This window comes from Pan paniscus, chromosome 6, assembly GCF_029289425.2.
Source record: "Pan paniscus chromosome 6, NHGRI_mPanPan1-v2.0_pri, whole genome shotgun sequence".
NCBI lineage: Eukaryota > Metazoa > Chordata > Mammalia > Primates > Hominidae > Pan > Pan paniscus.
The window spans coordinates 153,374,620-153,402,060 of record NC_073255.2 but is presented as its reverse complement, the minus strand read 5'-3'; the positions used below and the strand labels follow the sequence as shown (position 1 = coordinate 153,402,060).

The window sequence follows — 27,441 nt, the reverse complement described above, 5'->3', positions numbered from 1 at the left end:
TGAGTTGGGTGGGGTTAAGGGTGGAAACAGGTAGACTGCCTAAAGTAGACCAGGATTTAAATTATGGCTGCTCATACTGAGGTTGTGGCAGTGGAATCGAGGCAGGGGTGCAAAAGCAAGATATATTTTGAAGAAGGAACTGATAGAATCTGGTAATGAATTGGCTGTAGGTCTTGAGGAAAAGAAAAGTCTCTGGGGACTCTTAGGTTTTAAGCTTGGGTAGCTATGTGGATGATTGAACAATTAAAAATGATGTAGAATATTTGGCAGTGTGGAGGAAGCATGAGTAGTACAGTTTTTATCTATGAGACAGCCACGGAAGATGAGAGAGTCTGGAGAGAACATGCATAGAGAGACAAGAAGAGGGCTTAGGGTGGAGCCTTGGGCTATTTCTTCATTTATGGGTTAGGTAGAGGACATCTGAGGAGTAAACGATCTCAAAAGCAGAATAACAAACTGGATGACGAACACCCCTGGGAGCAGATATATTAGAACAAAAGGACCAATAATTTATATCTTCTTAAATAAACATCCTAATTGAGAAAAAGAAATGTATTAGCAACATGAAACAAGACAAGAAATTCCCCCCACAAAAAAAGCCATGTAAAATATCAGGATAAAAATGTAGACTTGAAGGAACCTAATAGGTGGGATAAATAGTGACATAGCTACAGCTAAAGAATGATGGAGTTGAAAGACCAGATGGAAGAATGCTTCTAGAATGATAGAAAATGTAAAAGTTCATAGCCAGAGATAATAGAAGTACCAGGTTTTAGATACTTAGAGTCCCTGAAGGAAAAATTATAAAAATTAAAAGAGGAAAATATTTAAAGAAATGTGAAGAACATTTTCAAAAGAAAGAACAGCTACAGATTGAAATGGTCTTTAGAGAACCATTTCATGGGAAATATATATTAAAAATATTAAGTAAATATATATTTAAAAAATTCACACACAGGTCCATTATATTGAGATTTAAGAATATCATAGGCAAAGAGAAAATGATAAATGACACAAATGACATCAGAGTTTTTGATAAATGCAGAATTCCAGAGGCAATGGAGTAATTTTAAAAAAATACTTAAGAAAATAAATTTGAAGGTAGAATTTTACAATTAATAAATTTGTATTTCAAACGTGATGGCAGTAAAAATATTCTCAGGCATACAAGGCTTTACCATAAAAAGGACTACCATTGAAAAGATGTTTTAACATAAGTGCTCCAAAAGAGAAAGAGAAGAAAAAATACCAAGAAAAAAAAGAACTATATCCAAAATACCACAGAATTAAAGCTCTATATGGTGTCAATATGATTGGCAACCCTGGTGGGGGGAAGGCCAAAAGTAATGAACATATACTAAAAATCTTGTCTAGTTAGAGGGTGTATATACACAAACATATATATATATAATATACTGTATATATATTAATTACTTTAAATAAGAAAGTATTAAAAAGAAACAAAAAATAGAATACTTGCAATAAAATGTAAGAAAATAGAAGAAAAGAAAAATGTATCAACAATCACCATGAATATAAATAGACCCAATGTGCCAGTTAAAGAATAGACCATCAGATTGGATAAAAAACAAAATCCAACCCTGTGCTCTTTATAAAGGACTCTCATAAAGCATAAGAACATGGGAACCTTATAGGCACACAGTCTAAGAGATACCATTCACATGACAGTCTCTCTAAATGGCATTACCTAGAGCTGGGTAGTGTACTGCTGATACTGCTAGTGCATGACAGCCCTCAGAGTAAAAGATTGGACCTAAATACATCAGGAAGATGTTTATCTTTTATTTTATTTTATTTTATTTTATTTTATTTTTTTGAGATGGAGTCTTGTGATCTCGGCTCACTGCAACCTCTGCCTCCCGGGTTCAAGCGATTCTCTTGCCTCAGCTTCCCCAGTAGCTGGGATTACAGGTGCCCACCACCATGTCTGGCTAATTTTTTTAGTTTTAGTAGAGACAGGGTTTTACCATGTTGGCCAGGCTGGTCTCGAACTCCTGACCTCAGGTGATCCACCTGCCTCGACCTCCCAAAGTGCTGGGATTACAGGCGTGAGCCACCGCGCCCAGCCAGGAAAATGCTTAAGTAAGCAGGTATGACTGTGTAAGTTTTTAGCAAAATAAACTTTATGACAAAACAATAATTAAAGATAGGAAGACTCACTACCTAACCATAAAAGGTATGTAGAACCAACATATCTGTAAGATAGAATATTTCTAAACAGGTATGCACTGAATAGAGTAGCTTGAAATGTATATAAAGCAAACAATTATAAATCCATTAGGAGGGACCGATAGTCTAGTCTTCTCATTTAAGAAACGGACTAGACAAAAAAGTCATTAAAATATTGAAAATCTGAACAACAAAACATAAGGCTGATATAATAGACATATATTGAATTCTGCATCTAAAAATTAGAGGATGCTTATTCTTCTGAAGCATACATTAAATATTTATAAAAATTTATCATGGACCTGACCATAAAATGTCTTAATACATTTCAAAAACAAGTATATTTAGATCATATTTTATCCAAAAATAGAGCTAGAAATTAAAACGAAAACTAATTTAAGAAATTTTATATATTTGGCAATTAAAAAACATAACATTTGTCAAAAGTCATTGAACTGTAGTTAGGATATATGTATTTCACTTTAATGTTAATTATGCCTCAATATTAAGTCAATTGCATTTCTAAAGACAGTCAACAATTAGCAAATATGTACTAAAATAGTCACTAGGCATAATAATTATCATACTTAGAATAAATAAATCATAAAACATGAAAAAACTCTACATAGAACATTATGAAACTTTACTGAAAATGCTTATAAAGAAATAAATGAAATTTTACTTCCATGTTTAGAGCTAGGAAGCCTTGGTATCATACACATGCCAATTTTCCAACTTGATCTAAAGATTCAGTTCAATTCCAATTGATATTCCAAGTGAGTTTTTATTAAAAATGGATGAGACAATTTTAAGTTTTTCTGGAAAATTAAATGGCAAAAACAAACAAACAAACAAACAAACAAAACCAAGGCCCTTAGAAAGTAAGGAGCAAAGAAAACAGGAAATTAAAACTTGTCTTACAAGATTTGGAGACTCACTTTAAAATGCTATATGAGTACAGGAAAAACAAACTGACCAGTGGGCTAGAATTGAGAGTTCAGAAATCAATCCAAGTATGAATGGAACTTCAATAAATAACAGAGGTGGCATTATAGTTTAAAGGAGAAAGGAGGACATTTTCAATTAATGAAACTAGCATAAATGGTTGTCTTATTCAGAAAAAAATGAAATTGGATTCCTACATCATGCAACACAAACAAATCAACTCCATGTAACTGGATTAAGGACTTAAATGTTAAAAGCAAATCTTTAATGTGATTGAACATATTGCAAAATATTTTTATGCTAGAAAAACCTAAGATATTTAAACTCTTAAACCACAGTAATGCTAGTTAAAATACAATAAATATCTTACTGATCTTGGCAGGAAAATATCTCTTTGACATTATTAAAAGTACTAAAAATAAAAAATGGATAAATATGAACACTAAAGTCAAAATACTTGTGTTCACTAATAGACATTTTAATAATGAAAGTGAAAATAAGGATACAAATTAAGAAAATATTTGAAACATATGTAAAAATAAAATGAAAACATTAAGAATCTGTAAGAATTCCTATGACTCAGTGAAAAAAAACCTCATTTTTAAAAAACCCTTGCTGAATGACACGTCATTTCACAGAAGAAGCTCACATGACCAAAAACCAGTGAAGAGACGCTTAACCTCATTGGTAATCAGAAAGGTATAAATCAAGACTAAAATAAGATACTATTTCACACCCACTTGATTAGCAAAATTGAAGAAGTTTGACAGTTCCAAATGCTGGTGGCAGTGTAAATTGCTATTATTACTTTGAAAAGCCATTGGTCATATCTAGAAAAGCTGGGGGTGTATCATTTTTTGGGACTGAACAATTCAGTCCTAATGGTAATCCCTAGAGGAATTTATGCCCACAAACCCTCCCAGTGGACATGCAGAAGTATGATTATAGCAGCACCATTGGCATACCATGTCCCCCTCAAGAGGCAGCTGGATAAAAATGGATATGTTCATGCAACAGACAAATATATAGCACTGAAAATGAATGACTTAGAGCTATATTCAACAATATGAATGAACCTTAATATTAAGTGAAAAAAAAAATCAAACACCAGAACGATCCATTCTGCATGGTACTCCTTAGAAATATTTTAAAAAGAACTAAAACTAAATAGGTTTTTTTTTTCCCCCTGGGAGATTGTATTTAAAATTTTTTAATAGGCAAAAAGATAATAAATAACAAAATTTAGGAGAATGGTTACCTCATATGGATGCAGGGGTACAGGTGGATGGGAAAGAGAAGGAACAAATGTGTAGTTGTTAGTTCTAGTTCTTTGATTTGATGATGAATTCATAGGTGTTAATTAATGATCATTAAATAATAAAATAAATAAAATCAAATAGAAGAGAGCCCCTCATGGACCAATGATGACATTAACTATTGAGCATGCCTATGCTTACATCTGGGTACCAGAAATAAAAATTGTTTAAAAAACCTGTACAGCTGGGCGCCGTTGTATGTGCCTGTAGCTTCAGCTTCTCAGGAGGCTGAGGTGAGTGGATTGCTTGAGCCCCTGTGTTCAAGACCAGATGGGGCAACTTATCAAGACTCAGAAAAAAAACAAACAAACCCAAAAACCCCAAAACCTGTTTGGCTTAAAAGTATAATTATAGGTAGGGTAATTTAATAGTGTTTAGACAATGTATATAAATAATTCTTTTGTTAATTTTGGCTGTAAAAGAAAGGAGAAAAAACATTGATGGTTGGAGGAGGTTACAAGGTTAAGGGAGGGAATGTGTTTTTTTTAATTATAAAGTTATATGCAATGTTTGGAGGGTAATGAGAGCAATTCAGAACAAAGGGAGAGATAGATAGTAAAAGAGTTAAACAAGATGACAAATGGAGCAAAGATCTTGTGAAAATAAGAAAGGATGAGATTCAGAGCGCATGTGATGGGAATGGCTTTTGCTCAGAGTAGGGAATCATCCATTTTAGTGAAAGAGAAAAATAAGATGAGAGCAAGTATCAGTAGGATTGGTGTGCATTGGGGAAGTGGAGAGAGTTTGCATTGATGGTAAGTTGGGTAATGCACAACGTCTTCAGACATTCATTATTACTAAAGCAACTGGCAGATCTGAGAATGAATATGAAAGTCAAATAAATGAATGGGGAGTCCTAAAGAAAAAAAATCTTGAATCTTAATGGTAAAATGGTTCTATCAGTTACTTGATAGAACCTAATCTGATTCCATGGAGATTATTTAATATTTGTCAAATAATATAAATATTAGAGTTTATTTCAAAAAGTGTATTTCTTTCCATCATTAAAATCTCTGTCTTGCAGTCTGCACATCAACTTATCACTTAGTCATTTTATGGTCTTGAAAGTCACTAAACTAAAATGTGACTGAATATATCCTATTATGAAACATTTTTTATGTTGTAAAAACTTATATGTAAATGCTTAAATAAAAGATTTTGTTAAATTTGTGGGAGCAGTTTTAATTTTATATTTTAGACTTAAAATGTTCTAATTTGCATTTTAATTGTCTCCCATATTGTGGACCATTACTTGTTCTCAGTAGAGACACAACTTGCTTTCTGTTTTGCGGGATTCCCTCTAACTATATGATTTGGTGCCATAGTTAAGCTCCTAGATTCTGGAGCCAGACTCCATGGGTTCATAATCCTGACTTAGTTACTAGCTGTGTGACTCTGAGCGAGTTATTTGACTCTTCTGTGCCTCGATTTCTTACTCTGTAAAATTGGAATGATAATGATAATACATACCATATAGGGTTATTGCAAATATTACATAAACTAATACATTTATAAAGGATACACTTGACATACGAAGTTGAATACAAGTTTTAACTATTACTTAACTTCTGCTAATGTTTACTCCAGTTCTGCTCATATTACTTGCTTATTATACATTTCAGAGTGGATGAAATAATTCTGCAAGCCAGTGGGAACAGGAAGCTTCATGAAGAGGAGAAAGGCTTAGGGCTCAGAAACCGCACAGAGCAGGAGGATAGATGAATGTAAGGAACAGAGCTTTGAGGACAGACACCCCTGGATTAGACAATAGCTCCAAAACTTATTAGTGATGGTGAATGGGTGACTTTCTAAAACCCTTTAAACCTTATTTGTAAAATGGGACCATCAATATCTATTTTGAAATCTTGTATAAATTTGCAATAATGTCTGTAAAGTATCTGACAGGAGCTCAGAAATGACACAATTCTTTAAATCCACTCACACCCAAATTTTAAACAAAAAGTAGCAGTATATCCTACACATGATTTTTAAATTTTACTATTTAAGTTAACATCATGCTATGAACATATTTCCATGTCATTAAATATTCTATTCCATCCAATATTTAAAAGCTAATAGAAGTCTGTTAAATGCATATACCATAATTTATTTAACCAATTCGGTTGTTTTAATATTTATGTTGTTTCCAATATATTATGCTATTGACAATAAAATGATGAACATTTATGATGATGAACCTTGGTATTGCCTCTATTATTTTTATTTAGTAAGAGGAATTGCGGGATATATCATGTGTACATTTAATTGTCTTCCAAATGGTTTATACCAGTTACCCTCACAGATGCAATAAATGAGTGTGCCCACTCGCCTGCATCTTCACCAGCATGGACATTACTTTTGTTTACCGTCTCTGCAGACTTAAGTGAAAATGATGTCTCATTGCTTTAACTCTTACTACTTCTTTACTAATGAGTATAAGTTTTTGCATAATTGTTGTGTACTTCTTTTTGTGAACTATCTTTGCTTATTATTCATCTTTTTCTTAATTTATGAAAGCTCTCTTTATTTTTAGGTATATTATAATGCTATGCATTCAAATGCTTTCTGTTATCAGTCTTTATCATTTGTTTGTATTTGTTTCTACTGTTTTTGATATATAGAAGTTTGATATTTTGTGTGTTTATTGCCATGACCTTTTTATTTTATGATTTCAGCCTTCTGTGTTAAGGGTGTCTCTCTTTACTTCTCCCCTCCACCCAATGTTAAAAATATGGATTATAAATTAAAACATAGAATGCTTGACCATTAGCACCCACATCAGGGAAGGTATGAGACCTACCTTCCTTCCTTCCTTCTTTCCTTCCTTCCTTCCTTCCTTCCTCTTTCTCTTCCTTCCTCTTCCTTCCTTCCTCTTTCTCTTCCTTCCTCTTCCTTCCTCTTTCTTTCTTTTCTTTCTTTCTTTCTTTCTTTCTTTTTCTTTCTTTCTTTCCTTTCTTTTCTTTTTTCTGATGGTCTCACTACATTGTCAAGGCTGGTCTGAACTCCTGGCCTCAATTGATCCCCCAGTCTCAGCCTCGGGCTTCCAAACTGCTAGGACTACAGGCTAAATGTGTGATGTATGAAGCTATTTATTACCAATATGGAATAAAAGTTGTCCAAAGCCATATAGTTATTTTTGTAGATGGAACTGGATTGGAAGCTGTGATGATTGACTTTTTGTGTCAACTTGACTGGGTCATGGGGTGTCCATATGTTTGGTCACATATTATTCTGAATGTTTCTTTGAGGGTGCTTTTGGATAAGATTAACATTTAAACTGATAGACGGAGTAAGGCAGATTGCCCTCCCTAATCTGGGTGGGCCTCATCTAATCAGTTGAAGGCTTGCATAGAATAAGCTGACCCTGACCCTGACCACCAAGTAAGAGAGAATTCCTTCTGCTTGACTGCCTTCAAACTGGAACATTGAATTTTTTTCCTGCCTTTGGACTTGGTCTAAAATAGCAGCTTTTCCTGGCTCTTGAGCCTGCTGATGTTGGACTGGAACTACATCATCAGCTCTCCTGGGTTCCCAGCTTGCTGACTCACCCTGCAGATTTGGGAACTTGTCAGCCTCCATAATCGTGTAAGCCAGTTCCTTGTAATAAAGCTCTTGCTCTGTATCTCTATCATCTCCATCTATCTCTATCTCTACCCCTGTCATCTCCATCTATATCTTTATCCCTCCATCTACCTCTTTCTCATCATCTCCATCTATCTCTATCTGTAGCTCCATCTCTATATATGCCTCTATTTCTATCTGTCTCTATATATCTCTATCTCTATCTCCATCTATCTCTATCTCTATTTCTATCTCTGTATCTATCTGTCCCTATATATCTCTATCTCCATCTCTCTCTCCATATATATATTTTCATCTATCTCCATCTCCATGTCCATCTCTATCTCTATCTTCATCTCTCTATCTTTATCATCTCTATTCTATCTATGTATCTATCATCTATCTATCTATCTATCATCTATCTATCTATCTATCTATCATCTATCTATCTATCTATCTATCTATCTATCTATCATCTATCTATCTATCATCTATCTATCTGTCTATCTCCATCTATCTCCTCTTGGTTTTGTTTCTCTGGAGAACCCTAATATAGGAGTCCTGAAGGTAAACTTAGCCAAGCAACAAACATTAATTGAGACTGCAATATACCTCTTTAAAACCCAGTTAAGGCATGGCAAAGTTGAAGGCATTGGCCCCAAATGCAAATTGTGTCTTTCACTAAGTTAAGAGTATTAATATCCATCACACAAGCTTGCTGGGGGCTCAAATTAGATGACATATAAAACATTGGACAAATTGCTAAAAAAACTTTGTTATTAATTATAACTTTTATCTGAAGCAACTCATAAATGGTGATGACCTTAGCAGAAATATCCTAAGTGACTTTGTAATAATTTTAAAGTGGGAGACCATTACCCCCCACAAACACATACAAACACATACACACACTATGCACATGCTCATTACATACAAATACATAGACATACACAGACTCTGACACATAAACACCTGTTTTGGGAAAAAATAATAAAGCTGACTGTTTAACCGTTAAACATTTTTATTGTGCAGGCTTGTAACCTTTACAGGACATGCATGATAAAAAATTGTAAAATATATCAGTAAGCATATAAAATTTCAGCAATCTTTTGGACCAGTAATTGATTTGCATGAGGGACTAAGCATCTATGTAGAACAGACATGTCTTGGAATACACAGTTTACAGATTGAATCACAAAGCCATTTCCTAAGTGATTTTCTTCATATAAAGATAAAAATATCTTTACATTTAAAAAGTATGCAGTATAGCACATTTTCAGTTATGTACACAGTTTAAAAGTAAAACTATATCCATGCCAGTGTCTGTTTTAAATGCAAAAAGTCAAAGTAGGTAACAGGTTGGTAATTAAAGTGTCAGGAAGACTGGAAGTGGCAAAAATCAAGCAGAGTTCCAATAAGTGTATGAAAAAAAAAATCGTAACTGAAGGTTTAAGAAAAGTCCCCAAAGGCAGAATCACAATATGAGCAGGAGGAATAAAAAGCTTTTGGATATACCAGGCAGCTTTCTGTACGACTCAGGTTTACAGGTGAAATTCCTCAGTTTGAGTTCAGAAGAATTTGAACTTATTCCAGCAAAATACTTCAATCTTTTTATTACTGCCTCCTCCCCCATCTTCTTTCTGGGCAAAGGGATGCTTGGATTAGGTCCAAAGCTCCTGGCAGGGGGAGGGGCCGTGTGTCACAGCATAACAGACGGTTGCAAGTGCTTTACTGAGCAGGGGTCAGGTTTGCAGCAACTCTGATAGGCTCACACAATGGCCTCCATTTTACAGCCCCTCCCTGGAGGCCCACTGATCAGCTGAAATGGGAACACAATGTTGAGCCACTAAACCACCCCGGTGATGGATTAGTTTGGATTCAGGAAAGCGTGATTATTCTTGAAAATAAACGAAGCTGAATAGACATGCTGACCTCATTCAGTTGATGAGAGGCAGGGAAAGCTGGCTTCCAGGACTGCCAGCCCACAGAGAGCTCAGCCCTATTGGTCCACTTTAATTCATTTCATTGGGCTAGTGTCAACCATACCCACTACGGATAAAGATGTTGCCAGATGAAGCCCAGAAGTGAGCTTCACCAGATTCTGTAGCTCAGAGTCAGAAACACGCATGGAAAACTAGGTCATGGATATTCTAATTTTGGTCTTCAGGGAGGCTGCTGACCTAAAGCGAGTTGCTGAGATAGACCCTATTTGAAAAGGAAAATGTGAAAAACAGGAAGGCACTGAGGTCTTGTTATCTACATAACAAATATTCAGGCACAGAAAATATCATAGGTTAAAATTTCAAGAAGAGTAAGGCATTAGTTGGATCATGAGAAGGCAGAAGATTATGTTTTCTAACTTGTAAGGATCACTGGATCCTACTGGATTATGAAGTGAACGGCAGTAATCCACTAACTCCTTAAACAGTGGGAAAAGAGTTTGCTGAAAATCTGCCCACATACTTGTACACTCCATGGCCATACCCTGGAATTCTTCCCTTAACATAAAATGACCAACATTTTGGAGTAGGCAGTTGAGGTTGCTGGTTCTTTTCTTTTTTTTTTTTTTCCTCCTCAGTTCTTCATATTTCTCTCAAATTACCTTTCAACAATATGTTCATATCTCAGCCAATAAAGCGATGGTTGATCCACATGCAAATAAAAAGGTAAGGAAAAAAATTTAAATGGGTTTTAAAAATTCAGACTGCCAAAAATAGATGAAATAGCTCAGAAGAGACATAATACTTATGAAAACTGAGAAAGTGATCTTTTACTTATGAAAACTGAGAAAGTGATCTTTTTATTTTCAACCAAGATAATTCAATTCATAAATTGTTGCTGTATTAGCAACTTGGAACTTGAAATTGGCACCAGGAAAATTAAAAGGAAAAAAAATCAGGTATACTTCTATCCTTGAAATGTCATTTATATTTCTTTCTGCAAGTTGATGCGGACATTGCTGAATATTTTCCCAACAGCTTCAAAGAGTGGGTCACAGACGGTGTGGACGTAGATGGAATAGACACGGCTGATGCACTGAATCTCAATCAGGAAGCTCTTAATGCATGGTACAACTGCCCAGATGTGCAGGAAAGAGAGAATGGCGAAGTAAATGCCCCAGATGAGTGCCATCGGGATGCCAAAGAGGGCAGACAGCAAGCGGTAAAACCAGTATTTCGTCACAGTGAAGGTGGTGAAGCTGGCCTTCCAAATGCCGTCAAAACTGTGTGTCCCTTCTGGTTCTGCAATCACATCTTCAAAGTCAATCTAAAAGGAAGAAGTGACACAACATGAGCACAGAATAGAAGAAAAGAGAAAAAAAACCCACTATTCAGTATCCATAGACATATACTGTATTAGCATTTATGAGTTCGTTCTTTGTGAGATGCTTAAAGGCAACCAGCAGCATCAGCATCACTTGGAACTTGGGAACACAGATTTTTTTCATTTTTATTTTTTTGAGACAGGGTCTTGCTCTGTCGCCCAGGCTGGAGTGCAGTGGCATGATCATGGCTCACTGCAGCTTCGACTTCCCAGGCTCAAGCAATCTGTCTGCCTCAGCCTCTTAAGTAGCTGGGACCACAGGTTCATGCCACCACACTCGGCTAATCCTTTTTTTTTTTTTTTTAAGAGATGGAGTCTCACTATATTGCCCAGGCTGGTCTTGAATGCCTGAGATCAAGGAATCCACCCACCTTGGCCTTCTGAGGAGTTGGTATAATAGGATGAGCCAATAAGCTGACCTGAAACACAGATATTTGGGTTCCCCTTGGACCTTATTATCTCTCAAGGGTGGAACCCAGGATATTTTTAAACATGTTCTCTAGGTGTTTCTCTACCACACAAAAGGTTGAGAACTACAGCTCTAGAGAAAACCAAATGGATGTGATTAAATTTCTTGACTTAAAGTAAAACCCCCAAACATGGATAAGGATACGAGGCACTCAGTACAATGTAAGGAACATGACATAATTTAACTGCCTTTGAAGACAACTACACATGCAATGTTAAGGGGCAGTTAGTTGACAATCGGTTAACAATTCTTCAAATGCCCAATTAGCATAATTACTTCAGGAAATTAGATCATGGTGTGCTGGGAGGCATCAAGAAGGCTTCATGAGGTGGGAGATTTGAGCAGGGCTTGGGCAATTGGCTGATTTGGAGAGGAAGAACAGAGGGACGTTGGAAATGTGTCAAAGCCCCAGGAACAAGCAAGGGTGTCATAGTGAGTGTCTCAGGCAGAATAGACCTGTGTCATCGAGGCTGGAAAGACAGGTTGAGGCCAGACTGAATATTATTTTACAGACAGTGGGGTCTATGGAAGATGTGTGAGCAGGGGAGTGTAGCCACAATCGATGCAGTAGTTTATCAAGATGAGTTTGACAACCGTATGCACACTGGGAGAAGGAGGAAAGAGACTCAAGGCAGGGAGACTGTTGCTGTCACTCAACTTTGAAGGGCCAGGACTGGAAAGGTGGTCATAAAAAAAAGAAAAGAAAAGAAGGTTCCAGAGATGCTAAGGGAAGAATCCACAGGACTTGGTTAGCTCAAGGGTGGGGATGAAAGGAGCTGGAATGCAAATTTGGCCCCTTTCCCAATAGCTCTCCCAGGTACACATTCACCCAAATAATTAATTACAGGAAGTTTTATCCCTCTGTAAAGATTTATATAAACTACACTGAAGCATAGGATTAAAAACAGAATTACCAACAGAAAGGTAGGACAGAGCCAGTGCAACTGCTTGGCAGTGACAGCTATAGGAGGGGATTTAATGCAGTTTGAAATCCCAACAAGTGGATGACTGCCAGCAGCGACTCAGGCAGGCTCAGGATTAGGGAATGAGGACTGCCATGACTCCACGGAGCTACTCAGTGCCAAAGAGCCACCTTTGATTCAACAAAATAAAATGTCTTCTGGAAAAAGCACATGATGCTTACCAATTTTTAAAGTTTATTTTGTAGAACATTCTGTTTCTTGACTTATTGTCCAATGTTCTAATAATGTAATGTGAAAAAAAACGGTATGGCCACAATTATGTAAGTGAGCTTAAGTAGATGTATTGTCACTCATTTTTTCTTCACCTGTTTGGATCTAGACACAGGGTAAACATTTAGTTGTGTGTTTTAAAAGGTGGCAAATACATGGCAAATCAGGTCAATACTTTTATGAAGTTTCTGTGCAAATTATTTAATTGTCTATTATGGGTTTGTGTTCTGACACTGCATTCTTCCCAAAACTATCAAAAATAAGGGGCTCTGGTTTTCCTGCATTCAACTGCAAGACACCTAAAGAATTTTGTTTTTTAAAGATGTCTTTGTTTTGTAAGAGGATTTGAAGGCAGAATTAAAATACTACAGCAGGTGTTCTTAATCTGGGGTCAAAAGATGGGCAATGGTCATCCATGACTGCCCTGAAATGGGTACACACATTTTGAGTGTATAATGGGAAATGATCCATCACCTTTATTAAAAAATAGTCTATTACCAAAGAAGGTTAGGAAGCAATTTACTGGGAGCAGAGGATTCCTACCTCTTTACAGAGCAGACCCGAAGCAGGTCTGCCTTGAGATTATTTTCCTAGGAGGGGAAGAGTTGTGAACATTTGTTGACTAGTTATGATCAGACACTGTTCTCATTTAACTGACAACAACTCTATAATATAGTATTCTCACTTTATAGAAAAAATGTGAGGTTCAGAAATGCTAATGAGTTGTCCAGGTAAAAGAGAGGTAGATTTGAGGCTTAAATCTGGTCTGAAAGTTATCAACTTTCTTCAATATTGCACCACTTTACAAAAATGGTTTTCAAATTTTATCTAAGGTGAGTATGCTATTTCATAATTAAAAGGCACGTTAATAAAAAAGGGTTTGCCAAATTTAACCCTCTGGTAACTGCAACAATTCTCCCGGCATGTTCTTTGAGGACAGTGTTACACCATATATACAATTGGTCCTTAGTGAAGATATTTACAAACATGAGTGTGTAAGATTTCTTAATAATAATTCTATTTTTCTAAGCATAAATTCAAATTATTTTTCAATGAATACATAGGAGATTCTTATACTTTCTTTTAAGTTGCTTACTAAATTTCTGGATGCCTGTATTTTCAGTGAAACTGCATTTTCAGAAACTGCTAGTGAGCATGATTTATCTTCAAACGTCCAAGTGAATTTAGAGCAGGTCTCCAGGGGTGGAAAGCAACATGACAAAAATAACATGTTATATAAATATATTCAGTTAGTTATTGCTGCTTTAGTCTTTAAAATTTAAGGCAGTTTAAAAGAAAACTAAAAGTACAGCCAATTAGGTGCAACTGAAAAAGGAAGCAAGGCAGGTTAAAGAAACAATAGAGGCAGAAATAAAGCTTAGTTTCTTTCTACTTCCATTTACACAGCAGTAATTAGTTTTAGAGGAATACATGAGATAATTTATTTAAATTACTTAGCATGGGTGCAGAACATAGCAATATGATTAGTAAATGCCCAAAAAATAGTAGCATTTTAAAAATCTCTTGCTTTTGGTGACTAGGTCTTTCTCTCTCTCTCTCTCTCTCTCTTCCTTCCTTCCTTCCTTTTTCTTTCTCTCCCCTCCCTCCCTCCCTTCTTTCTGTCTTTCTCTTTTTTTCTTTCTTTCTTTCTTTCTTTTTTTCTTTTCCTTCCTTCCTTCCTTCCTTCCTTCCTTCCTTCCTTCCTTCCTTTCTTTTTTTGGAGACAGGTTCTTGCTCTGTCATCCAGGCTAGAGTGTAGCGGCATGATCACTGCCCACTGCAACCTTGACCTCCTGGGCTCAAGCAATCCTCCAACTTCAGCCCTCAGAATAGCTGGGACTACAGCCATGCATCACTGGCTAATTTTTTGCTTTTTGTAGAGATGAGAGGGTCTCACTATGTTGCCTAGGCTGATATCGAACACCTGAGCTCAAGCAATTCTCCTGCCTTGGCCTCCCAAAGTGTTGGGATTACAGACGTGAGCTACTGCACCGGGCTGTGACTAGGTTTTTAAATAGACAATTGTAATAAGAGGAACTAACAGCTGCAAAGCACATAAGGGCTGGGAATTTAAACCCCACCAGTGGCTCAAAAGAGCTAATTTCTATTTGTAATAATCTTCACCACAACCCACTGAAGTGCATGTCATTATTCCCATTTTACAGATGAGAATACTGCCGGGGGTTAAGAAATTATCCAAGGTCACAGAGATGCTAAGTGACAAAACTAGAACTTGTCATATTTCAAGTCTGCGCATTTTTGCCTTTGTATTCCTGAGACCACAAGCCTTTACAATTGTCTTATTTGCTTAATTTTCACCCAGATAGATATGCTTCCTAAAATATTCCCAGTTTGATGATTCAAAGAATTACTCTTGTTAATGTTTCCACTTTAAGTTAGGACATCTAGTATCTAGGATGTTTTGCATCCTAGGTACTGGTACTAGTACATTATTGGTACTGATTGCATTTTTATGGCTCTGAACGGTATGTTCTCACAATCCTGGGCACCCAGCCAGGGACTCTTACTCTAATTGACAGATATGGAAACTGAGGCCCAGAATGATTAAAACGAGACAGACATTCTCAAGATCCCAAGTGAATCAATGGAAAAGCTGCAATTAGAACTCTAATTTCCTGATTCCCAGGTCTATGTCCAGCCTTGTGCTTCATACTTTTTCCCTAGGAAGTTACATCATTCTCCTCACGTACCTTCTCTGCCTACTCCATTCATATCTCTAGGTCTCCTTTAAATCTCTCATTGCTTTCTAAGGCATTGACTTGAAAGGTATCTCTGTGTGAGTTTATGAGAAATGTCCTTTCCACAGTGTGAACACGGACATTTTTGTACATCTATCTATGGTGAAAAACAGGAAGGAATATTTTTTACAAATCCAAGTATATTTTGACATGTATTCAGAATGCACTGAATCCAACAAAGCTCAGCTAAATAATTGGTCTTTGTATTTAAGGGAGTTCAGAGTTCCACATCAATCAAAGCACAGCTGCTTCAGCAGATTCATAGATATTTAAAGCTAAAGGGATTCTAAAAGCAATAGAGTCACATATGAGATAGAGAAATTGATGACCAAAGCTGTCAGATGACTGGACCAAGTATATCTTCCCATTTTATGGCAGCACAGGATTGCAATTCAGGCTTAGGAACGCTCCTGGGCTCTTCCACTACTGCTTGCTGTCATCACACATCCTTGATCAGTCTAGCTGCTACATTCTGGATACCTGCACCTGAAATTAAACATCCTCAGGCTATCAAGAGGTCCCACAGGTCTATTGTTGAGTGGATGATGATGCCTCTTTCTCACAATCTCTAATGGTCTCATTGTTCACGTTTAGCATCAGTTTGATTTATCTCTCATTGAAATGATCACTCCCCAGTCCCGTTTCCTAGGGGACTGACTGCACTTGCCCTTCTACAAGGGCTGGTCTTGCTTGGAGCAGCACTTTATGTACTCACTTAGAATTTGAGCAGAACAAGAATTAAAAATTGGCTTAAAAACTCAATGCCCAAGAGGTGTAGGTGCCATTAGTTTCTTAGAGTGGGATGCCTCAGATGAGGTTGAGCTATTCCTCCCACAACCAACTTTCTGTTCTGTAATTTATGGAACAACTTGGCCTTCTGGAGAGAATTATTATGCAGACCTAAAGAAGAAAGGCATAAATGCACTTCCGTGATATTTTTGTGTGTCAACAGATGCTTTATAAGGAGTTAACAGTTTACATTACTAGATTTTTATAAATGACATGAAATACCTTTGTGCAGCATTGGCTTATGATACTACAATTTCAGAAACATGAGTTAACACAAATCAAGCAGCAGACGTCAAGAAAAGCAATCTGTCCTGTTTGTTTTGATAATACTTGGCTGATGTAGTAAATCTCAGAAGATTTCATTCTGTTCAATGTATCTGAAGGCAATATTTGAAAAACAGTTTACATGTGCACAGGATTTTTAAAATATAGAATCTTTTCTGGGTTTCAAAATCTGGACATTTTATTTTGAATAAGGACTTTTCAAGAAGGAAACCTTAAGTATATTTGGGATTTCATAAGTAATGATCTTACACATTCTGTTTCTATTGGAAAATACCTTTTTAGACTGTTATTGGACATTGTGATTCTACTGGATATATAGAACACATAAAAAACAACACATAAGAAGTTTACAGAAGACTTGTTTGTTGCCTGCTCAAAATTTACAGTCCCACTTCTCTGCCAACAGGATCCTGATGGATTCGGGTAATGGTAATAATCCTTTTATTTCAGAGATGAGTCACAGTTGGTTTAGACTTGCCATGATAATGTTAGTCTTCTTGGTGAGTGATTGGTTTAAGGCAGGCATGTGACTCAGTTCTGGCCAATGAGATCTAAGTGAAATCTGCTAGAGGGGACTTCCAGGGAAGCTTTGTCTTCGTTATGAAAAGAGACAGAGGCATATGGCATGACTCTTTGCCCTTTTCATCTTGCTTAGAATATGAGGTGTTGCCTATGTTGTGATTGTGAGGTGACATGCATGATTAGAAGGCCAAGGAAATAGAAGAGATGCTGCTTTTGCCATTATCAAGCTACTGAAGCAATGCCAGCGGCTGCCCACCCCTACACTTTTGCTTATGTGACTTAGATATACCTTTATTTTAAAGCCACAGCTGTTTAGGTTTTTAGTTACCTGTAGCAGAAAGCATTCTTAAAACACTCTTTCCTGTTGGCTTGCATAGTAGTTGTACATCTCCTCTTTTAGAAACATGAGCTTAATTTCTGACCTCAACATATCTTTTCAACACTACTGGTCTCTATTACCACAATACACTACCTAAATTGTATCAGAAAATGTTTGCTTTACATTGATACAAGTTTTAGCAAAGCACAAATGGGATGGCACATCGACTAAGACTGAAACAAATTAATGTATTCTTTTCATCTGGAAAAATCACACTTAGATGCGATAGACAGCATCTAAGATGGCTTTCGATGACCCTGTCTGCTGGCGTTCATTCCCTTGTGTAATGCCATCCCTCTAATTGTGGGCTGGACTTAGTGATTTGCTTCTAAATAATAAAACATGGCAAAAGTGATAGGTTAACACTTCTGAGATGAGGTTACAAAAGACTGGGACATTCACCTTGCTTGCCTTTCTTGTTCTCTCACTTGCTTGCTCTACTGGAAACCAGCTGCCATGTTGTGAGTTGCCCTGTGGAGAGGCCCATGTGGAAAGGAACTGAGAGAGGGCTCTGGCTAAAACCATTGAGACACGGAGGCCTTCAGTCTGACAGCCTAAGAGGAACTGAATCCCGCCATTGGCCATGTGAGTGAGCTTAGACATGGATCTTTCCCCAGCTCAGCCTTGAAAGGACCCCAGCCTGAGACCTGGATTGCAGCCCCTGAGAGACCCTGAGCAGAACCATTAAATTAAATCACTTTGATTCCTAACACACAGAAACTGTGGAGGATCAATGTTTGTTGTTCTAAGTGACTCAATTTTGGGGGTGATTTGTTACGCAGCTAGACAATTCCAAAACAAACCACTTCTGATGATGATTTCTTATTTTCTACTTCCTTGCCCTTTTCTATTAGACAATTCAGTTTTCATGTTTACAGAAAAATGTATGCAATGAATGTCTATCAGATGCCCTGGGATTTGGTCCTGGGACAAAGTCCAGAAATAGATGAGAAGGAAATATAGCATTTACAACTTTCTACAATTCATACCAAATGGAATATTAGAAAAAATTTAGGCTATAGATAGTGTTTCGGTTGAAATATCAGCTCATATACCTAAAGTGGCTTGGATTTATACCCAGGTATGCACCAAGGACCAGCTCCATCTGGAAAACTGATCACCAAACTTCAACTCTGGAATATAATGCTCCATTCAGCACTACCACAGGGTTCTCATTTCTCAGGGATTCTCAGCAAAAGGATCACCTGGTGAAGGTGCTTGTTAAAATGCAGATTCTCTGGCCCCATTTCAGAATCAGATCAGACTCTTTGGGGTGGGGCCTGGGGATCTGTATTTTTACCAGGATTGCCCTTTGTCTCGTGCAAAAGACTAGAGTATGCCATGTTCCCTTGGATTTAATTACAGCTCCTTTTTGCATATGCCATTCTTTCTCCTCCACTCCTGACAGCCCTAGTTTGTTCCCTGCTCCTTTCTGGGAGCTCCTCATGTGCTGGATGGCATCTGGACACTGGTGGATAAATGAGTGGAGCTACTTTTTGAGAGGCTTTTGCTAATTTAAACCCATAAGTATGTATTACTGGTTAAGGATAAATGACCATTATTTACTATGAAAACACACAAACGGACAATAGAAATGTTGATTTATTGTCATTATTCTGAACCCTATGTAAACGCTTTTTTTAAAAAAAGATTAAATACATACTTGTAAAATCCTAATGTACGTGTCAAACCCAGTTATACAGAGAGAGGGTTTAGGCCAATTTCAAACTCCCTTCTTTGTTTCCGCACATATTTTTAACACGTTGAGCTTCCTTTGAAGTCGGTGGAATAAATGTTGTGTGTGAGTGTGTGGGTGCAGAGGAGGTTGAGAAACAGCACAGTTAAATGTTACCAGAACATAGGAACTTTGCTCTAATATCCATGTGTTTTCTCAGGGGCAGTCTTTACTGGGCCAAACTGACACCTCTGGGGAAAAGGCTGCAGTGCTCTTGCAGCCCCTGCTGAAAACAGGAGGCCTGGATTGTACTGTAGATGCCTGTGTTGACGGGGGTTCCCAGGAATATCCACCTAGACCCCTGGGAAAAATGTAAACCTCTGGTAGGAGTATTGACTCTTATTCTTGGGCTTCAACGTTGGTTCCCTTGGGGTGACAGATACTAAGTAACCTCCCCTGGCGGAAGCAAGGGTTTCCAGGGTTTCAAGAGGGAAGAGGGCAAAAATGTGGGTATTTATCTACCTTTGTGAGCAACTGAAGAGGGTTAGGGTATGGGGTGATGGGTGTGGAGGGGACCTGCAGTCACTGACCTGAGCATCCAGCTTGGAACCTAGAGCCTCTCTCTTTGAAATGACCTCCCTCTTGTTGCTTCCCAGTCATTACAGAGGCCTCAGAATAATATTTTACATTGATAGTGTTCTATTTCACTCATCTGCTTCTCTTCACAAACTTGTGAAGATCTAGATCACTTTTACATTAAGAATTGTCTTCTACGTCTTTTGTAAAGTCCTTTATTTCCCCATTGAAGGAAGGTCACTTGTAGTGACTAAATGTAATCACCTGTAGTGACTAAAAAGTGACTACATCAAGACCAGGACTTAGGGCAAGGTCTGTGTCTACTACAAACATCTGGTATCCTCTATAATACCTAGTGGTACTATGCACATGTTAATTAGCATGTAAATATTTCTTCAGTAGGCATATTTTAAAGGTACTATAAATGCTCATTGAAAGGATGTAGCCATACATAACATTTCACCAACCATAATATTATCTCTTATTAATTCTTTGCCTGGTATTACAAGCACACTTTGATACATATATATTTATTATTTTTAGCATCCTCTTTTATCCCATTATTTTATTTTAAATGATTTAAAATTCATTTAAAATAAAATAAATAAAAACAATAAATAAATAAAAATCATTTATTTTAAATGATTTTCTTATTCACCATAGCTCTAAAATACCACAACCATTCTCAAAACGAAAGGGAGGTTGATTATCACTTAGGTCACTTGGACAGCATGGAAAGCCCACTGACAAGGGGATAATTCAAGCTCAGAAGTCTTCACCTTTAAAGAAAAACAATTTAGAAAATATAGGTTGAAGCACGTTTTGTGCTTGTTTGGGTTTTCTCCCGTGACCTGAATCACTGCAGTTGTGTAGACCTGGCCCCAAAGTGGTGGACATGCACTGGAATATGATGAGGAGGGGGCTTCAGGGAGGAGGCAGGAGAAGCAGCCCAGGCCCAGCCCTGCTGTGGAAGGGACAGGCGAAAAAAGTGACTTTGTCCTTTGGTGCCTCTTGTCTCCACTTTTCCTCATGTTTTCCCGTGTGTGTGTATGTGCATGGTCTGTGTATGTGCGTGTCTGTGTATATGTGTCTGTGCAGGAAAAGAGGCAGGCATACTCTTTAGAATGACTTCAGGTGACTGTGTTTTCTTTTCTGGCATGGGTGGGAGGGATGCATAGAACAAGGGACATCATTATCTCCAGTGTCCTTTATGTGTCATTAATGGACTGCAGGCATTGGTGTGGCAGATATATTCCAAGGCAAGAGCCTTTTACGGGCCTTGGAATAGCAATAACTCATGTTACACAGTGCTATATGCCTCCGTGGATTCACATCATGCCCTGTGTGTGAGGACCTGCAAGGCAGGTATTATTTCCCCCATTTTACAGATTAGGAGACCGAGCCTCAGGGAGGTTGTAATCAGTGATTGAACCAAACACAGGATTTTGCTCTCTCAGTTCCTCATTCAGCTCTCCCTCTACCACACCATTCTCTTTAACCCCACCCCAAACTCCTTGTGCTGTTTATGCAAGCCTCTCATTCAAACAGAAACACATGGGGATTTCTGAACCCATGGACTCTGGTTGCTCTTTATTGTCTACATCCATACCTGCCATCCAAACTGTAAAACATGCCTTCTCTCACTCTGCAAATAACCATTTCCACCAAGGAAAGGGTGTGTGATCCAAGCAAGAGGATATAGCTGGCTGGCTTCCTTCTGCTCTCAAGCCTCCACATTCAGCATCACTCTTACTCCTCAGCAACTTAACTCTCTTCTGGCCAGGGCCCCTGGGCATTTGACTGACCATTGGCTACCAGAGTCCTCACTGTGTTGTCATGTCTTTCTGGCTTTTCCTGGTTTACTATAACATTGTACGTTCCCCTTATTCCATTTCTTTAGTGTCAGTGGTTCCCATACATTAGTATACTTAAGAAATTTCTGGGGATGCTTGTTAAAATGCAGATTCTTGGGCCTTGAGATTATGAATCAGTGCTCCAAGGGCAGGGTCCAGGCATTTGCACCTCATCCCCTCATTTTGATGCAGCTGGTCTGGGGAGGACACTTTGAGAAACAAGTGTCTGCTAGAATGAAGTGTCTTCATTCTCTGCTAGGAGAGCAGATCTGAAAAATGTAACAATCAGATGTGAGTGAGTGTGATAATCGATTACTGTGTTGCCTTTGAAGAGCATGTATGAAAGGCAGTATGATGTCCTGGTTAATAGCATGGAGGCTGGGTTCGAATCTCTGCTCATCAGGGTTATCTCATCTAAACTACTAAACCTCTTTGTGCCTAAGTTTCTTATCTGTAAGATGCGGTATGATAGTACCTATATCTTAGGGTTGTTGCTCTGGGCATCAGTTAATTTATGCAAAACGTTTAGGGCACTGCCTGCCACATCAGGAGCTCTGGCCCAGGTGCCTCAACCAGAAGTGGAGAGGTGTTAGTGATGTCAGTAACAGTATTGGGAAGATGGAAGAGATATTTTGATAAAGGAGAACCTTTTGGCATTCCTGAAATCGTTCCATGTCAGTGACTGCTTATTTTGTATTTTGCCATTAAGCAAGCAAGAAGGATGAGCTCATCTCTAGCAAGTCAATGAGGCTTCTGGAGTTTATTACCATGAGGCACACAGTGACCAAATGTACCCCAGGGAGATGATGCCCCAGCTGATGAGTGCACAGACGTGTCAGAGAAAGTTGCACCAACATTCCATATAAGCCACTCTCTTTGCTTTGGATTAATTCCTTTTCATCTTATTCCTCCTTTCCTTTTGTTTGAAGGTAACCATCGGGTTTCTCCATCTTTTGCTCTTCTTAGGAGGGAGTATGAGTTTTCCTGGGGTTTTTATTACGCTTTGAAAATTTAAGCTAAATCTTTCTACACTGATAAAAAGATACCCGTTTCTAGTTTCCATCCTGTTATGCATTGAATTGTGTCCCCTTCAACAAGCTCTGTTGAAGTTCTAATCCCCAGACACTCAGAATGTGACTTTATTTGGATATAGGGTCATTGCAGATGTAGTTAGTGAAGATGAGGTCATACTGGAGTAGGGTGGACCCCTCATCAAATATGACTGGCGTCCTTATATGAAGATGGCCATATGAAAACACTCAGGCAGAAGGCCATTAATGATGGAGGCAGAGTGGAGTTATGTAGCTGCAATCCACAGAATGCCAAACATTGCCAGCAAACCACCAGAAACTAGGAGAGACAAGGAAGGCCCTCCCTATAGGCTTCAGAAAAAGCATAGCCTTGCTGACACCTTGATTTTGGACCTCTAGCTTCCAGAATCATGAAATTTGTCCCCAATAAATTTCTGTAGCTTTAGGCCATCCAGTTTGTGATACTTTTTTAGGGAAGCCCTAGAAAATGCACACACATTTCCTCACCGAAATGGGCCTCAGGGATAGGATTTGGGATTTCTGGAACATTTTCATACCTCTTTGTGCAGCCTGCAGACTTTTTTTTTTTTTTTTTTTGTGACAGAGTCTCATTCTTGTTGCTCAGTCTGAAGTGCAATGGTGCGGTCTCTGCTCACTGCAACCTCTGCCTCCCGGGTTCAAGCGATTCTCCTGCCTCAGCCTCCCAAGTAGCTGGGATTACAGGCACCCACCACCACACCTGACTAATTTTTTTATTTTTTTATTTTTAGTAGAGGCAGGATTTCACCATGTTGGCAAGGCTGGTATCGAACTCCTGACCTCAGGTGATCCACCCGCCTCAGGCTCCCAAGTTGCTGGGATTACAGGCATGAGCCACCATGCCTGGCCTGCATATTCTTTTTTATGGGGTTCCCACATTGGAATCTAAAACCACACTGCAGACCAGCTGGCTGTGAGCCGTCTGAGGGAACCCGGAACCATCTCTCACGTCCACATGGCCTCACGTGTTCATTATCACAAAAAACATCTAGTGGCTGCTGGCTCAGTACAAAGCAGGCTGTACATATCTTGATTCTTTTTTGTCCTCTGGTGTCAATTTGGTAGCAAATGTTGACGTTGAGTGTTACCAAACAAGTGACACTGAACAGTGAACAGTATAAAAATAGGCCACAGAAGGGCCAGCGATAGCATGGCTACTGGGTGATTAGTTAGCGAACTTGAACAGAGAGGAGGGATAACTCGGGGCACTCATGTTTGCCATCTTTGAGGAGAAATAACTACAACCCCTCCAAGTGTTGAAAGTTCTGTCCCAGATAGAAAAATCCTACCTTGTTTAATGTATGAAAATCTTATTTTATCCAAACATGCAATTATAGGGATTCATCCAGAGGCCTGGATTCTTCGCTAAATTCTGTGTTTACACTTGGGAGTTTGTTATTCTTCAACCTTCTGGGCATGTCATGGGACAAATCTGAATGATTGCCACACTAAAGAAAATAAAAGCTCTTTCTTTTCTATCAAAGACACAAGAAACGGAAATGTCTTCATCATTTTCAGTCTACCCATTGGTCTGCGTGCACATTTGTTTGAACTACAGCTTTTTAAACATCATTAGCGTCTTTTCAGTTTCTACAATACACTTCCTCACGGTAGAGGTTTTTCCTACTATTCAGCTAAGTTAAACTAGAGTTACTAATAGCTTTCGTCTTACCTCATTGCTGGAATATTTTTTCCTCCAGTGCTTCTAGTCTGTTTACTAAACACACAGAAAATGAATGAAATAAATCTCTGCAGGTTTGAACATTGCTTGGCAAGTGAGGAAAAAGATACACACTAGGGTTCTTGCAAAATCTAGGCAAGGATAATTACAGCCCATTATACAGAATTGTTTGATACACTGTATAATGTGGCTGTCAAGACGCAGTCCCCAACCTCTACAACAGGGGTTTTCTATCTGGACACCATTAACATTTTCGGTCTAATGATTCTTCATTACTGGAGTGTGGGTGGGGGTACTGTCCTGTGCACTGTAGGATGATTATAAGCATCCCCGCTTCTCTACCCAAGTTGAGCCAGAAGCATCCCCCAAATCGTGACAACTAAAACTATCTCCAGACAATGCCAAATATCCCCTGGAAGGGAAGAAAAACTTTCCCTTGACTGAGAACTACCACTCTAGAAAATCGGAATACAATGTAATAAGACACAATTTGAAGTTGAGAAATATTTCTAGCCAAGAATGCTTGTTTATTGCAGGCACTTTTGCCTTGCTGTACTGTGACTTTGTGAGTTCATTCATTTATACAATATTTATGAAGCGTCTACGTTTTGAGGATGGAGTAAGTGAAATGAGGAAACGACCAGGACAAGGTCAAGAGTGAGCTGGCCATGGGTAACTGAAAAGGGGACAGTGCCTATAAAATAGAGATGGCCTCTGGCTTCTCAGGCTCGCTCAGGAATTATTACTAAGGAAGGGTGATTTCCTTCTATGGTGCACTTACTTTTAAGGTAAGAGAGGAAGTCATTTTCGTACTTGCCTCTCTAAATCACTAACCTCTAAAATTCAGACTGGAATCTTGAGTATTTCTCCCAGGACAATTCCTCAAACCCTTTTCTACATCAAGGACTCCCCATTTGCTGTTGATTTTGCCTGGAGCACTCCTTCAGCACTCTGTACTTGGCTCACTCTAAGTTATTCATAATGTTTTAACCTAAATGTTTTTTCTTCAATGACTTCTTTCTAGCCCCCACCTTCTTTTCTCACCTGGACCTTTTATTTATTTATTTATTTCATCTAGCCTATCACATCCTTATTTAATCGAGTGTGTGTGTATGTGTGTGTGTGGTTATTATTTCTGATACTAGACTCTAAGCTCCCTGGAATGTAGTAGGTAGTAAATTAATATTTGTTGAATAAATGAATGAATTAGTGAATACTGCTATTTACTGAGTTATATTTTTCTCTTTCTCCTGTTTACAAGAACACTAACCTGATAAAATCTCCCAGGGAAAGGAGAATTCTGAATGTGTTATTATCTGGCGTAAGAATTAGTGATTGCATTCATTGATTGAATTTATTTATTCTAATCCAGGCATAATTTTGGCAAAAAGGTGAACAAAATGGAAGACAAATTAATTCAATTTTTGCTTATCATGAAATTTGAGTTAAAACCTACAGATTTTGGCATAGCTCTGCCCGTGGAGATGATGATTTCCTTAAGAATGTTTAGGTGGTCTGGAATTCAAACGCCTTCATGTTTACCTTCAGAATCATATGGCTGGGGTGTTAAGTGATGGAATTAAAATCATGCAGGGGCCGGGCGCGGTGGCTCACGCCTGTAATCCCAGCACTTTGGGAGGCCGAGGCGGGCGGATCACAAGGTCAGGAGATCGAGACCATCCTGGCTAACACGGTGAAACCCCGTCTCTACTAAAAATACAAAAAATTAGCCGGGCGTGGTAGCGGGCGCCTGTAGTCCCAGCTACTCGGGAGGCTGAGGCAGGAGAATGGCGTGAACCCGGGAGGCGGAGCTTGCAGTGAGCCGAGATCGCGCCACTGCACTCCAGCCTGGGCGACAGTGCGAGACTCCGTCTCAAAAAAAAAAAAAAAAAAAAAATCATGCAGGGGCCTAAATGCTAAACTTTATATGAGTCAGAGAGAAACAAACTCTTTACAGCTAGGTAATGGGAAAATGTGACTCTAAGTAACAGTGTTTCTGCCCTGTAGCTCTTAGTCATCTGATCCTATTGCTCACAGATGGGCTGTTAAAAAACAAAAACAAAACAAAACAAACGATAGAAATGGGGCCATGTGAACTAGGTGAATTTGACAACTGTCAGCACTCAGAAAGTCTGAGCACTTTTTATTTAGCTAGACCTTCTTAAGGCCACTGCTCTAACTGAAGTTGCAAGTAATTATGCACTTCTCTGTCATATGAACTAAGATGAATTGGCTGGTTGCAAAAACAAAACAAAACAAAACAAAAAAACAAAACAAAACCCAAACCTGAAAGTTTGTAGCCAACTTTGGAACTGATTTTCTGATCCATCTTAGAACAGATACAGCCAATTTGGTGGCAAGGATGATTAGAGGGAAGACCACAGAGTTCTGAGCCCAGATCAGAATGGGAAATGAACTCCAACTCTTGACCTTCTTCAGTACCAAATATTTATTTGTGGTCCTTTTGCATTCAGCATGCCATCTGTTGATAGCTCAGTATTTCAAAGATGATTTAATTAAATACCACAGTCTGTATATTAACAGTGAGGATGTTGACTGGTAAAACCTAGGAAGAGGATAATAAAAATACCACTGATGAGAGGTCTTCCACTGTCTCTTTGTGTGGGCTTTCTGCACTCTTACAGGCTTCAACTCTTGTATGAATACTGGTCAACTGGAATCTCGGAATTTTATAAATAAAGGCAACTTAGAGATTGTCTGTTTCTGCCTCTTGATTTTATAGATGAAGAAACTACAGTCCAGAGTGTAAGTGCCTTTTCCAAGGCCCAATATAACCCTGGAGGTCCATGTTCAAGAAAGGACTGAAATTCAGTCCTTCATTCTGAGGCTCAGT

At 38.3% G+C, this 27,441-nt stretch overlaps 1 protein-coding gene and 1 long non-coding RNA gene across 3 annotated transcripts in view; one reads left to right on the top strand and one right to left on the bottom strand.

The window, feature by feature from the left end:
* LOC130541670 (uncharacterized) overlaps window positions 1-6,648 on the top strand; it is a 126,991-nt gene extending 120,343 nt beyond the window's left edge. Inside the window, exon 4 of the long non-coding RNA XR_010112788.1 lies at window positions 6,074-6,648. This is a non-coding gene — a long non-coding RNA (uncharacterized LOC130541670). The remainder of the gene's footprint in view (window positions 1-6,073) is intronic.
* Window positions 6,649-9,015: 2,367 nt separating this feature from the next.
* CAV1 (caveolin 1) overlaps window positions 9,016-27,441 on the bottom strand; it is a 36,413-nt gene continuing 17,987 nt past the window's right edge. For both annotated transcript variants that reach the window (XM_003808654.5, XM_008960724.4), the window contains exon 3: window positions 9,016-11,279. In XM_003808654.5, the coding sequence (XP_003808702.1) occupies window positions 10,938-11,279 (342 nt within the window). In that variant the 3' untranslated portion in view covers window positions 9,016-10,937. The remainder of the gene's footprint in view (window positions 11,280-27,441) is intronic.